This window comes from Strongylocentrotus purpuratus, unplaced genomic scaffold (assembly GCF_000002235.5).
Source record: "Strongylocentrotus purpuratus isolate Spur 01 unplaced genomic scaffold, Spur_5.0 spur5_scaffold_15, whole genome shotgun sequence".
Classification (NCBI taxonomy): Eukaryota; Metazoa; Echinodermata; class Echinoidea; order Camarodonta; family Strongylocentrotidae; genus Strongylocentrotus; species Strongylocentrotus purpuratus.
The window spans coordinates 34650449-34665474 of record NW_022145600.1 but is presented as its reverse complement, the minus strand read 5'-3'; the positions used below and the strand labels follow the sequence as shown (position 1 = coordinate 34665474).

Here is a 15026-nt window from a genome sequence, read left to right as displayed (position 1 = left end):
ACAGGGACCAAGATTAATGTTTAACCAGTTGCTCCAGTTTCACATGAGTTTGTAGCTTTGTCCAATGATAATTTGGTTTTTATTTCTTCTGCTGTTCAAATAAAATCCGGTACTGAACAAATAAATAGGTGGTTGTAGTTTTTAACGAGTGTATATCGTATGAACTTACTTGACTTGAAAAAGGAAGACAGGGAGAAGGGACAGGAAGAGAGAGAGAGAGACAAATACAATGACATAGAGTGAGGGGGGAGAAGAATAAACGGAAACGAAGTACGGAAGGAATATTATGCAAACAAATTTAAGAAGAGGAGATCGACGCTTACAAAGAAGAACAACTAACTATAAAGTTATCAACGAATAACGGAAAGAGCGAAGAGAGAAGAGGCAATGGAAAAAAAAAGAATCAAGACGAAGAATATGATAGGGAAATATCACTTAATGACACTGAGAAGTGATGAGAATGTGGAAAAACAAAAGATATTACAAAATATGGTAAAACATGACAAGGATACCAAAACAGAAAAATGGATAAAGGAATGGTTATGTAACATACCAACAAGAGTAGTCGCGGGTCTGCACATGATATTTCCCCATTCTGAGTCCTCATCATCCAGCTCTATACCATATCTAAGTAAAAGACAAACATCATATTGGATAATCGTGAGGAGCTCTGACAAGTTCAACTATGAATGCAATTAATTTCCTGAAAAGTGAATAAAAAATATTTAAATAGTCACATAGGAATAGCTGAAAGTCAAAGAGACTTCGTAAAGATTATGAACCGAAATCTTAAACAACTAAAAGGAGAGTCATTATGATCGACCCGGCCCGGAAAATGATATTTTTGAGAGTTAACTATTTCCAGAATAGCCAACTACGATTTTTTCACATTGCTACTTCCACTTCTCTTCGTGTTATAGAAGGTTCGTTAATCAAGCGGGAAAATAAGCCCTTGGTCCTTTAATACACGTCACACTATTTTACAATTTTCACTGTTACATCATTCATCTGGAATAATTCTTCTAAAGTTGACGAAATATCTCAGGAACTGATATCAAAATAGATACATGTAACATTCTTAACGGCCATTCCATGCGTTCAAAGTGCTCCCCACTACACCTATTTTGTACTCGAATTCGTTCACCTACACGCTCAAGATCAATCCTTCCTACCCGGCACCCATTATAACAACCCTGGGTCGAGAGTGGTAAATACAAATAAATGGAACTTACGGCGCTTCTGTTTCAGGATCTTCAGGATCACAGATTATTTGAGGACCCCAGTAGACACTGTCAGTAAAAAATAAAAAAGAATTACAATGTTCAATTATAATTTTCATAAATTGTTATAAAAGTTATAAATTGTATCGAACAAAAATGGCTAATACGATTGTTATATATTCGGAATACCGATAACAAATTGTTTTCAAAAGTTTCATTATTACAAAGCATTCGTCGAAGTCATTCACGTATGTTAGGAGGATAGTACTACACGTATTTATAAACAAAACTATTTATCACCATCATCATTAATACCATCGTCATCATCATCATCATCGTCAATTATCATCATTATCATCATCAATAATATCATCACCATCATTTGCAGAGAGATCAGTGTAAGACAATCTTACCGCTGAATAACGAGGACATCATCGTCGAGTTCGTCGGCGTCATCCTCCTCCTCGTTGAGTTGGGTTGACTCATAAAGATCCGTATAGATCTTCCCACGGATCGTCAGCGGTTGTTCTGACGTTAATAATAAGGTTGTTATTAATGAGTTGTAATTTTTGAACGATTTGGGGAGGGATGGGGTGACCTATTGACGTAGTTTTTTTTTACAAACGTAGGGTAGTTTTCATTAGCAAAAAAGTAGACTTATCGCATTGACCGTCTTTTGCTCCAAACCCCTTCGTGACTTATCAAAGGCATGGTACCTTCACCCATTCTTATTCTTAGCGCAAAATGATGCGCACTAAATTCATGGTAGTCTCGATATCTCAAGAACTAAAAAGGCTTTTTGAATGTCAAAACATGATTGTTTACATATCTTTTTTTAATTAACGATAAAAGTAAACCAAACAAACAACCCTTACATTCCCCAACTAGAACTAGGTAGGTTCATTCTGATACAAGTTATAACTTTTGTTACAAGGATAACAAATGTGGTGTGTGATTTTTACACCTAGTACAAGGCGATATCTGTGGTGAATGCATTCATAAAATCACGACCCTTTTACATAAAAAGTCACATTTATTGTATCTTCTTTTAATGATTCGTAAATCAATCAACCAATGATATATCTTGATAATAAATAGTCACTTACAATTAGTTTTTTTTTTATTAAAGCAAGATAAAAAGCATGGCAAGATGCGTTTAATAGACCGCTTTACTTATGCTATGGTCACATAACCCAAAAGTAGACTGCTCGGCGGTCGAGCGGCGAGTTTTTAACCAATTCTGCCCGGCGGCTGCCCGGCCACCGAGCGGCGACCGCCCAGGCACCGCTCGGTTTAAGGGCATCGCTCGGTCGCCGCTGAAGTTTTAGCGCGGAGTTAAAATTTGGGCGGTGCCTGCTCACTTTTCACTCGCCGCCCAAAATACGCTCGGTGCCTGGGCGGTCGCCGCCCGGGCACCGACCTAATCGCTGGGCGATGCCTAATTCCAGCAGCGACCGAGCAGGCTACTGATCGGTCGGTCGCTGTTCTGATTTGTGACCATAGCTTAACATATTCAAATGCATAATTTTTAAACAAAGGTTGTTCTTGACATCCAGAAAGCTTGTGCGAGACTGGCCCGACATAGCAACATGTAATGTATGCAGACTGGATTCCAAGTATTGTAGTTCATTCATAAATAACAGGTTCATGGAATAACTTGTCACAAGGTCTCCATAAAAGAAACATCCATAAATTTGAATATATGAGTAAATCGGTCTATAACAGCAAGATTGGAGACACAATAGATTTTTTAACGATGATTGTAAGTCAAATTTATTGAAATACAAATAAAGATGTTGTTTACCTGGAACATTATAGGTTGGTGAGACATAGGAAATTGTTGGAGTGCGGTTCGATTGATACTGTAAAGGAAACATATTTGCATTTTGATTAGGGTGCTATTCCACTTTTCGTCATTAATACCAACAACAATTTTTTTTTTTAAATTGTGGGTAAATATTATGCAAAACAGCTTGATGAAAAGACATATATTGTATACATATTGGGAGAAGACGATTGTGTATGTGGGTGCATCTTGTTTTCGCTCGTCGTTTGTTTATATAGATGCTTTCCAAGGAATTTGGATGGCTAATCTTCAGAGCTCCAAAATTCCTGAATTACGTTTAATATAGGCCTACATGCATTCATATCCCTAATAAATATGGTGTGGTGTGGATTTATGAAGAAAATACGTCCTATGTTGATATGTGAAGAAATACGTGTTCAGGGTTTTAAATTCCAATATTTCTCATTAAGGATTAGACATGCCATCACAAATTCCCGGGGCGTTAACAAATAAAAGCCAGCCGGATGGAAAATGGGCTGAATAAGAAATTCAAAGCGGGGGATTATCGGGCCACTGGTTACATATCCCCCCAGCTGTGAAAAATGACAATTCACGAATGGTGATAATAATTTGTTTAAATTATTTTTTACACAGCGGCTTTTATTGGTTTCCAGTTCAGTAACAGGCTTTAATTAATTTCCAGTTCATTAACTGGCTTTAATTAATTTCCTGGGCCTCATCGCATAAAACTTACCACTGTGCCATCAATATTAATTACCATGGCAACATCAATCAACAGTCATTCAAATCAAGGTTTCCATGCCGAAGTTACCATCAATACTAAGTTTTATGCAACTGGGCGCAGTTTAGTAACTGATCGAAGCACCAGAGTGTATGTTTATCCTGTTCATTGGTTTCAAACTTGCTCTCTCTCTACTTGGGAGCAAATCAAGATAAGTACACCTGTACGACCATTTTACAGACGCACACAATTCCAGGTCAAACTATTTGTATCCTACTGGGTAACAGCGAAACGCTTCAAATTTCCATTTTACTTTGGACATTGCACATGGGAAATATTATATTAGATACCAATCATAAAAACTTAGGCGCTTAGCTTGTGTTTAGCGTACAAGCGTATTGACAATATTCATCAATAATAGTCAATATATCTTTAATGGATGGATGAGTAAATGCATAACCTTTGAATAATATCTTCTTTACATAATTATAATAGAATGTTGATCTACAATGTTACACCTTTTATAATAGAGATACAATGAAAGATTCTGGATCACATTCAGATCCGTCACAGCAATTACAACAGTCCTCAAATCATTATAATTTTAGTATAACTACTTCATCAATTTGACAGAATCCAGCTATCGAATTATTATATAATTTACATGTATATACGCATCCTATATACTTCTATCGATACGATTGTTCTGTGATTGTAATTGATGGGAAATCGGTTAGTATGAATGACATATTGACATGCGTCTGTAAAGCTAAGAAGAATACTCGAAGTGGAGAATAGTGCTTTCAGACCCTAAAACAAACTTTTAATGAAGTGTTATGTCGGGTAAGGGCTCTTGTCTAGAAATAAGTGCCTTGAAGACTGAAAGGAAAGAATCTTAATCAATATCTCTAGGCAGCAAAGGAATATTTACACTGTCCGCCGTATAATTATATACCTCAGTCACAACGCAAAACCGACCCTTGGCTATCCGAGGTAATGTTTTTTAATTTTTTATTTGGTCTTTTGTTTGTCTGGGGTCGGAGCACATTGGTGTGACTTGAGCCATTAGAAGGTTAATGCAGTAATGTGTTTGGCCCTGCTTGTAGATGTAGATCAATCGAAGCAAGATGGTCACACAATCACCTTGTTTTTACACGTTTGAATGCGAGAAGAAATGCTGAGGTTGATGTGGGTTAGTGTCTTTTAAGTTTGTGCTATGGGGTAAGACGCTAAGATTCGCTTGGGTGACCAAACCTACGTCAGTAGGTATACAGAAGAGAAAGGAGGACGATTCTTCTCCCTTTGATAGTATAACATGACGTGTTTGAGAATAATCTATTAGACACGCGTCGATAACTTCACTCCCGTACTCCGACACAGTTTTTATTCAATCTGATTTTTGTTGTGGTCGTTTGGTTGTTGTTGTTGTTGATTGGTTATGTTTTTACTTCTTTCTGTGAGGTTGTTGTTGAAGTTCGGTGAATGAATGGCGTAACAAAAAAACGTTTTATAATATTCATGTTTCTACTTTGCTTCTAGGATGCAATCAATCTTTCAATTTTAACTTCGAATTTTACTTTAGTATCGAATTTACCCCTGTTACACTTCTTCAGAATGAAAACATATCATTTAATGTCAATACCCAATCATAAAATAAATTCGGTTTACATAATTAGCCCATTTTTTCATTTCTCCGGTCAATAAAGGATTGCACTTTGAAACCTCATTTGTTTGGTAACTTGGTGATGAGAATATATATTCATAAAATATGTTCTTAATCTTTATACATCTTGGATGCATTGAAATTGCCCATTTTATAATTCTTGCAGAACTGAAACCTACTCTAATCTAAACAATGAGATTATTACAAAAATGGCACGTTCTGTATCACTTCTAAGAATCATGGATAATGTACTGAATTCACCGACATCAACGAAATGTGATAGGTAATACAATGATCACCTATCTGGTTATTAATGTAAGCCGGTAGTAACAAAGTTTTAAAAGTTCGAACATGCTCTCCTTCATCTTCAGTTTATAAACATAAGTAGTATACTTATAGTTTAGAATTACTGTCTTAAGATAAGTATAAATCTAGTGGAACTAGTAAGAATACTAAATGCATCATTTAGAGATTCTGGAAAACATTGAAAGATAAATTGTTTTAGAATAAAATAAACATCTAATTATCTAAATTGTGTATATGCACAAATAAGTAATCCTTTGATTTGTATTTTCTTTCGATCCTGTGCACATGACTGTACTTCGTGTAGTTCATAACATGTTGACGCTAAACTTTCCTTGTGTTCTATACTTGTTTTCTTAGCCTACTCACCACATTGTTTTGTGATTTGCCCCTCAGTTTTAAATGAGATGTGAAAGATCAATACTATTGCATGATAAAGACATTTAATTAAATAGTCTGAGTTTCAGACCCTTGTATAAACCGAATGGTCGTACGTTTTGTGCTGCGCAAAGAATCAATCAGCTTAATTTTGGCCATTACAAGAAATGAGTTATTGATGTAGAGAAATGCTTATTCACCCTTCAAAGCGCATTTTATGTATTTTATTACCACACAAAAAAATAGTAATTCATTCACTCAAAAGTGTCTGACAGTGAAGTCCAGAAATTAAACTGGTTTCATTGCATAATTTGAATATTAGGACATAATCGTGTTTCACAGCTCTCTGAATAGCTTCATGACATTAATCTATGTAGAAAGTGAAATAAGATAAGTGACTTACGGTAAATTGACACCTGGATGCAGATGAGCAGTATGAACCTCCGAGTTCAGTAACAGACCTTCCATCTACCTCTATGTAGATATCAAAAGTACCATCAGATGCTGACCTGGTGAGAGCGAGAGGGTTAAAAAAAGAAGTGGTAAATTTCTCGTTTATCTGAGAAAATCAAGAAAAGTATTATGAGAATTTTTTTTTCTTTCAGACTAATTTTAAATCGTGTACTGATATAAAGTATTACCGTAGACAAAGACCATGAACACCTTGATATACGAATGCCCTTTTTCCCTGAAGTAATATAATATGTTATAATAAAAATACGACTTTAACCTTCATTATTCTTACGGTTGTATATTTTTGTATTGTATTTGTATTTATTAACATTTATTTCCTTCTCAACAGCACAATATAAAACACAATGTATATATATATATGATATATGTAACAATTATTTCAACATAGAGTATACAGTAATTAATTCAGATACGGAAGGAGGCGAAAACCCGGAAAGCGTAGCTTGAGTTGGGAACGCCCATAATAAATTAACACAGTTACCGAAAGAACATTATAGACGTTATTATGAAAATTACATTGTATATAACAGAACGTTGATAGGAAAGAAAAAATAGTGAAAGGAAGAGAGGAGAATTAAGTATAGGAAGGCATGTTCACTTATAAAGAGAAAGTTACATCAATTGGGCTGTACATGTGTCTGCGATTACATCATAAAGATAACGAAGTACAATTGTAAAATAGACAGCGGGTACATATCATTACAAACAAGCAAAATCATCAAACAGACAACAGCTTTATCCGACAGCATTGTCCTGGGAATATACAGATGGTACTAGCAACAAGTTATCAAAGTAAATAAATAATCGGTCATACAAAGATGTCATTAAATTCCACAAAAGATCATTTCACACATAAATACAAGAGAGGGTATCAATATCGAGCAATTAAATACATTTTTGCCTTACGGGAAAAAGTCTGCAAGGAGAGCGATTTGTGTAGAATAGATGGTAAGGTGTTCCAAAATTTTGGTCCAGAGTATCGAATGTCAAATTGAAATCTTCGGGTTCTATGTTTAGGGAGACGAATGTTGGCAGCGCTTCTCGTATTATACGTATGGGTTTCCGAGTTGCATTTAAAATTGATAAAATCATATTGTGATGGAGGAAGAAGCAAAACAAGTGAAAAAATACAATGAATTAGACTTCTTTTAAAGACCGTCAATACAACTGGGCCATAAGGGCTTAGTAATAAGTGTTTTTTTTTGTAAACAACATTATTCTTTTCTTTTTAATCCAAAAGGATCCTGCATGTTTGGCTATTTCCCTCGCTAAAATGGATTCGACTTTGAATCTTGTTACACTGCCTTTAAAATCAGGCATTCAAAGCGATATAGCAAACGAATTGCTTTTTTGGCGATATCGATATAAAAATAATTGCATGAACAACCGGCGTTAAGTCTGGATGAGATTTTTCATCACGACAGCATTATTTGATTTCTTAACATCATTTCAACCATAATAATGAGGATTATTGGTTTACCTAGTCTCGCAGACGATCTTTTTGGCGTTGCTATAGTAATCCAAAACATCACAAGGTATGGAGGTGGTTGAATTGCGGAAATAGACTTTGTTACCGAGGTCATCGTTTCCTTCCCCAAAACTGAACTTGTCCTCGCTAAATCCTACAAACAGAAAAATAGAACGAATTATTGATAAAATGCTACATTTTGGGATTAGTTTAATGATTTCTTGCAGTATTCATAAGTCTCATTGTAAAATTCACAATTAAACATTTTCATGTGCAAATCAAAAGCTGAGTTACAGCGACAGAAAAACATTAGAAATTAAACCTTTTAAAAATTAACATTTTGAAAAGTTTTGGTTCCCAATGGGATCAGCTTCCAAACTAATATATCTGCCACCCCTGTGCACTTAGTGATTACAATTATAATCATGTTGCAGATTTTCTTAGATGATTTCTAATCTGTGGTAAAGAAACTATTTTCTGTATTTATCATTGTGTATACATTACAAAGTTACCTTGTCGTCCTTCAGTATAAAACCTGTGTTTAAGATTGAGAACTGTTCGAAAAGTGTTGGAAACAGACTTGATAAACTATGAGTATGTCATTAGTACTTCCCCTGTACATGCGTTTTATGACACCTTTCTTGTTAAACAGTTCGATATGCCATTAGGCCTTCCAGACGTGTTTAATGGTCTCTCTTTTTGCTTCTCAAGTGTTTGGTGCTTGCAGGGAGTTAAGCTAGGGCCACTTGTTGGTTGTCACGATCTGCATGACTAGACAATTACCATGCAGTCTAATATAATAATGTTTGGTCTGGCTCAAAAAAGGCTATTGGGACCCTGGATATGACTGTTACGCAACCTATTGTGTTTGCGTCGCCACATATTGAAGTGGTTGTTTTTCTCGGTTACCGGCAAGGATGGTCTCGGTGGCGGTTATGGTGGCGGTGTTGGTGATGTTGTTGGCAGTGGTGGTGATGGGGGCGGTGGTGATGTTGATGGTGGTGGTTTTGGTGGTGGTAATGTGGCTTTGGTGGTAGTGATGTGATGGTGGCGGTGATGGTGGCGGCATTGGTGGCGGTGTTGGTGGAGGTGGTGGTTGTGGTGGCGGTGTCGGAGGAGGTGGTGGCGGTGAAGGTGGCGGCGATGATTATGATGACACTGATAGTGACGGTGCTCATGTTTAAGGTAGTGAATGCGGTGGCGTTCAACAATCAAGTTATGTTTGTGGTGATGTTTATGGTGATGATGGTGATGATTGTAGTTTTGTAGCAAGGCTGGAGGTGGTGGTGGTGACGGTCAGTTGTAGTATTGGTGTAGGTGGTGGTTATAATGGTGTTGGTGATGTTTTATATCATCGATAGTGGTGACGATTAAGGTGGTAGTTACTGTGCGGGTGAGGGGGGGCAGTGGTGATTTCGGCATTCGCGCGGAATCAAACAGGTGGTATAATGATGGTAAAGTTTTAAAATACAGCGAGAGGTAATCCAATATTCTCATGATTTTGTCCGCGAAATGTGTACAATCTACCACTTACAATGAGATTAACCTTTAACGATGATGCAGCATTATTATTTTTATTTGTTTAATATTTAATATTTATCACTTACCGCTTCCCGTGATTTCAATCCTGGTTGCTCCACGTAGACTCCCAACCCTAGGTTCAATATTAGACACGCTTGGTGCTCCAATGGATGAAACAACACAGCCTGCAAAGAGGAGGGTTATAAAACATTTTAACAAAACTATACATAACAGAATAAAACAGCGACAGGTTGGATTTTAGAAAACAAAGCAATGTTGAATTTAGATTCAACACGCCCTTTATTGCTTGAGGTTTTCAAAAAATCAATTAGCATATTTTGGTTTATCGATGAATAGAATATACATACAAATTAAAAAAACTGTTTAAAATGTATACAACCTGTTTAATATCTAAACAACTTGTTTATACAATACGAACTATACAACGTGTTGTTCAGTTGATATTGTAAACAACTTTTTGCATTCTCTAAACTGTATTCCTGATTCCTAATTTATTACAATTTACATGATTTATGCAAGTTTCTCACCCGTGTTTATCAATGATTGAATTCAACTGCCATACATAATGGTATCTCCATGGATGGAATTCACTCTGCATGCATTATTATTTTTTTTTCTTCCAAAGACAAATTATATTTAATCATTCTTGAGCAAGAACAAAACAATAGATTTGAACAAAGTACATATTGTGGCATATCGGTAAAACAAACATTGTTACATCAGTTGCACATTTCTCCATTTATCTAGTAATACACAAAATGTATTGCGTCTGATAGAAAGAATCCGCTCAACTTCATAAAAACTTTAAAAAAAAATATAAAGATAGCCGTTTATTTGCATTTCGCAGAAAATATATATTGTTTTGCATATAAAACAAATGCATTATTTGCTGCTATGTCTGACAAGCCCCTGGCCATCTTCTGAGTTTAACAAATCTGGTTAATATACAGTTAGTAAAAAGGTCAATTGTATATCACTTAGAATTAAATCCAATTTATTTCATGCTTGGATGCTGTTTTTAAGGAAAGAAATGATTAGTTTTCTTGCATTTTCATCAATGAATAAACCTTCCTGAACAATGCGATGTACATGTATATTACTTCTCAAATTTTGTAAATGAAGATACAAGAAATAAAGGTCGGACTTGCAAAGAGCATAAAGTAAATACAATAATCCTTCTTTTTGTTAACGCGTTCATCAGATGATTTTTTCTTCTTCGTCTTCATTTTAGTTTTAGAAACGCACACTTAAATTATTAACAATGAATTCTTCGATATGATTGTAGTGCGTCTGTATTTGCATTAGAGGGTTTGTATTAAGTGAAAATAATGAGGTCACTTGTATTTTTTAAGGGGAAACGGATGTGTAAATTCTCTTCTTTACACCTATGCGTGTCTGGATATGTGAATAATACATATTGCTATGCTTTATTCAGCATCTATGTAAGGCGATTTTATGGAGATTTTATTTTTTAGTATTGTTTACAATATTTAACCATTAAATAATAATGTAAACACCCCCTCCTATTATATTTGAAAGAGAACCACTCGACGACCTTCGGTCTTCACCTGCCCGGGTTAAGCGATTAAACCTTAAGCACTACCATCAAAGAAAATCACCTTGCCAACGCTATCAACAGTACTACACAGACAGACAATTGCACCATTATGCGTTTGTTCTTATACATCTATATAGTAGGCCTGTCCACGGGGGTATCTTTGGTTGAGCTACTTCGTCGCATTGTGACGCACAGTTTCGCTTATTTCTTTCAGTTAATTTCATAGGAACTGTGCAAATGCTTATATATCATATTACCGAAGAGTTAGAAGGTAGATGGAGTGATGTAATACGGTTCACTTGTTAGAATAAACTACTGTATAGTATAGAAATACAATGTTCATCAATATCAAAGCCGTATGAAAAAGTTTGACGGTTGTTAATGTTAAAACTTTTAAAACACATTAAGTGAAATGTAAAATCTTGTTGAATATATCCCGTCGCAAATGGAATACCATTTCAACTTCTTTTGCAACGGGAAATCATCGAATCTATCAATTTACTTAACACGTATTAGACTGTTTTACATTTACGGTAATACATTACTTAAACTCTTGCAGAGAAGGATCTTCTGACATGTATTTTGAAGAGTACCTTGATCTTTGCTTTAATGACGGCCATGCTGAAGATGATGAAGACAATGGTGATTATTACGAGTATGATGACGATGACAACTCTTTTAGTATCAATGTTGTTATTATAACTTGCAATAATCTTTTTCTTTTCGTTCATGTATTTAAACTATTCGTCGAATCGAACTTTACTGCTCAGAACCCTAGAAAAGACAAAAACGATTCGGCTCTACATTTTTTTTCGAAACATCTTTGAAAATAAGTCATCTTCAAGTTAGTATTTCACTCGGTATACTGGATTGTCTGGCTGCCCATTGCACTTTCAATCTTACTATCGCGTTAACCTTCTATCTTCTTTTGTTTTCGTTTTCGTGCTAGAATGATAAACTTTACCTGATGAACGTGGTTGGATTCCCTGTTTACAAATTACGCATTGCATGTCACATGGGTTGATTTTATAAACACAAATAAAGCTGGTAATAATAATGGTAAACATGTTACACGCAAGCATTGCCACTAAGGGTGTACACAGTTTCTTTGCCGTTCAGATGAATGAGGACAACAGTTCTTCATCTTTTTAACAAAGTTGTAAGTTTCATGTTTCTTTGTTTTATCATTTAATTTTTTTTGGACATACAAATCTTTTGGATTGTCAGATATATGCATGGTTTACCTTTACAGATTTGTTAAGTTTCTTGATTTACTCTGTCTTTACAACTTAATAACGGTGTTTCTTTTGAGATTTACAGCTATCTCTTACAATGATCAGTCGATGAACTGTCAATGTTTATCGGTATGTTTACCTAGAAATAAGGTTAACACGCTGGTTAAACAGTTTAACACTTATCATATTTATTCATCAGTTACTTAAGCCTTAGAGCAACCTCTCCCAGAGAGCCAAACAGCCCAGTTATCTTTACCAGGGTTGTTAAACCAATAAACAAATCACATTTCAAGAGAGATGTCATGACTCAAAATAATATTAAACCTACATTTTAGTTGTTTTTATATAGTCTCATTTTGTTTCGTTTTATTCATGATTATTACCAGAACAACTGTAAAATATGTGCACTTTGAGGTATGCAATCTACATGATTGGCCATTATTTAGGTTTGTTCATGATTTACGCCTTTTACAAAAAGGTTTTTCATATGTCAAACGTATCCTACAATGAATGGGTGTTTATTGATTTATAATGAGTATTAGAAAATTTGGCAATAAAAGTAAAAAGTGACTGGTTGTCATTAAAAAATAAACAATCAATAGCAACAAGAACAACCGTATAATGAAAGAGATGTGAAATATGGAATTAGACGTCAACTTGAACTAAAATCAATCGATGTTTATTCTTTATTTTTGATATCGTTTGCTCTTCATCTGACGTGGGAGGGTCTGCGGTCTCTTGCCCAAATATCACTGACTTTGCAAGCGAGGGAGAATGTAAGCAATATATCGACACAATAATTTATTTAAAAAAAATTATGATAACAATTGTTAAAACTAAAAGCAATTCAAATGGAAAAATAAAATACGGAAATCATTGATGTTGATTATACAGTGTAAGGACATAGGGACCTTTTTTACTTAGATTTTAATGTTGAAATTTGTAACCAAAATGATAGATAAATATGTAACAAACCAAACAAGACCCTGAATATTAGGCGATGGTTTTCCGCATAATGTATCATAATTTAAATGTTAATGTTCTCACCTTCTTTGTTCTATTTACAATTCTTGCTGAAGATCTGTATGATCAGTATGAATCTTTTACATTTCTCTAAGATTTCTCACTCAATCGGTTTAAAACGATCCATGCAGCCAATGTATATAGTTGGAGAAGAGCTATTGCAGTGACCGTAATTTTGTATACAGACATAATAATTCTAGGGTTGTAGCTTGTATTTTTTCGTTATTGATTATGCAAATATATTAGTTGATTTTTTTTTTTTAAATCGAGGACCTGTAAACAGAGATCCAACCTCTAATAACGTCGGAAAGAAGATTTCGATGTGACAACTCTCGAATCACATAAAAGTGATTATGCTTTACTGCTAATAAATGATATCTAGGCTATGAATTTATTAGTCTTTTATGATATCGTTGTTGCCCATCTTGTCGAAGTTAGATCACTCACTTTGAATGTGAATCGAATATTGAGCAGATTTAATACGGAGCCTTATCCTGGCTACGAGAAACTGATGCTATAACGAGACTCTGTCTGTCGCAACTCAATGACTCACTTTAATTTAAATTGGTCTCGGTGGCACTAAAAACAATCAATATATTCATCAAGTTTTCAAAGTTATGAAGTGATGGCGAAGCGGGATAATTATACACAAGTTAATTAGTCAATTAGTAAATGCAACCGTACTGAAGACATGTAGATACAAAGTAATAATAGCTGAAAAACAGTGACATATCAATAAAACCAGAGTCCCGTGATGAAGAAAAAGTTTCCAGCAATAGATACAAAGTTATAACAGTTGAAAAGCAGTGAAATCTCGATAAAACCAGAGTCTCATGATTAAAATAATAAGTTTCCAGCAATAGATACAAAGTTATAATAGTTGAAAAACAGTGAAATATCAATAAAACCAGAGTCCAATGGTTAAGACAAAGTTTCCAGCAATAGATACAAAGTTATAATAGTTGAAAAGCAGTGAAATATCAATAAAAACCCGAGTCCTATGATTACAATAATAAGTTTCCAGCAATAGATACAAAGTTATAACAATTGAAAAGCAGTGAAATCTCGTTGGTTAGTACTCACCTGAAATCACGAGACACATAAGAAGCCGTCGTAATGCTCCACCGTCGGGACAGCAGCCCGCTGCTAGGGACGCCATTCTCGAAATGTCAAAGCAGAAATTCTCCCACTTAATTAAGCCCGAATGGCTCCAAATCGAATACTCTACACTACGACTCAGAGAAAAATATGAATATATTCAATGAAGAAATGAAGAAGAAATCATCACAAAGTGAATAAAAATGAAGGAACGATCAACATTATATTAACTTCTTCTTAGGCGATTCCAGCTCGCTCAGAAGAACTTCGAGTTTTGTTATCACGCGGACATGCCTCAGCTAGCTTTGTAAATTATGTGCGCCGCACAGCTAGGTATCCCACAATTTGGTATCCCACAATGCTGCTACATCCGCGTCTTTATAAGCGTGATCAAGGATCTTGTATAATGGCGTAATTTGTATCCTACTATGCATGGCTCTGGACCATCCATCCAATCGCTATGCACGGATACACACAACTAACGCTTTCGCAACAATAGGTACCCGCTGGTAGAAAGTATGGACGAGTAATTAAGT

General features: G+C 35.2%; 1 protein-coding gene across 1 annotated transcript in view; it reads right to left on the bottom strand.

Moving 5' to 3' along the window:
- LOC575549 (fibrocystin-L) overlaps positions 1–14822 on the bottom strand; it is a 63746-nt gene extending 48924 nt beyond the window's left edge. Inside the window, exons 1-8 of the mRNA XM_030986305.1 lie at positions 14476–14822; positions 9642–9740; positions 8047–8188; positions 6496–6601; positions 3025–3082; positions 1634–1748; positions 1233–1289; positions 554–627 (exon numbers count right to left, since the gene is read on the bottom strand). Coding sequence (XP_030842165.1) covers positions 554–627; positions 1233–1289; positions 1634–1748; positions 3025–3082; positions 6496–6601; positions 8047–8188; positions 9642–9740; positions 14476–14551 — 727 coding nt within the window. The 5' untranslated portion in view covers positions 14552–14822. The remainder of the gene's footprint in view (positions 1–553; positions 628–1232; positions 1290–1633; positions 1749–3024; positions 3083–6495; positions 6602–8046; positions 8189–9641; positions 9741–14475) is intronic.
- Positions 14823–15026: the final 204 nt, after the last annotated feature.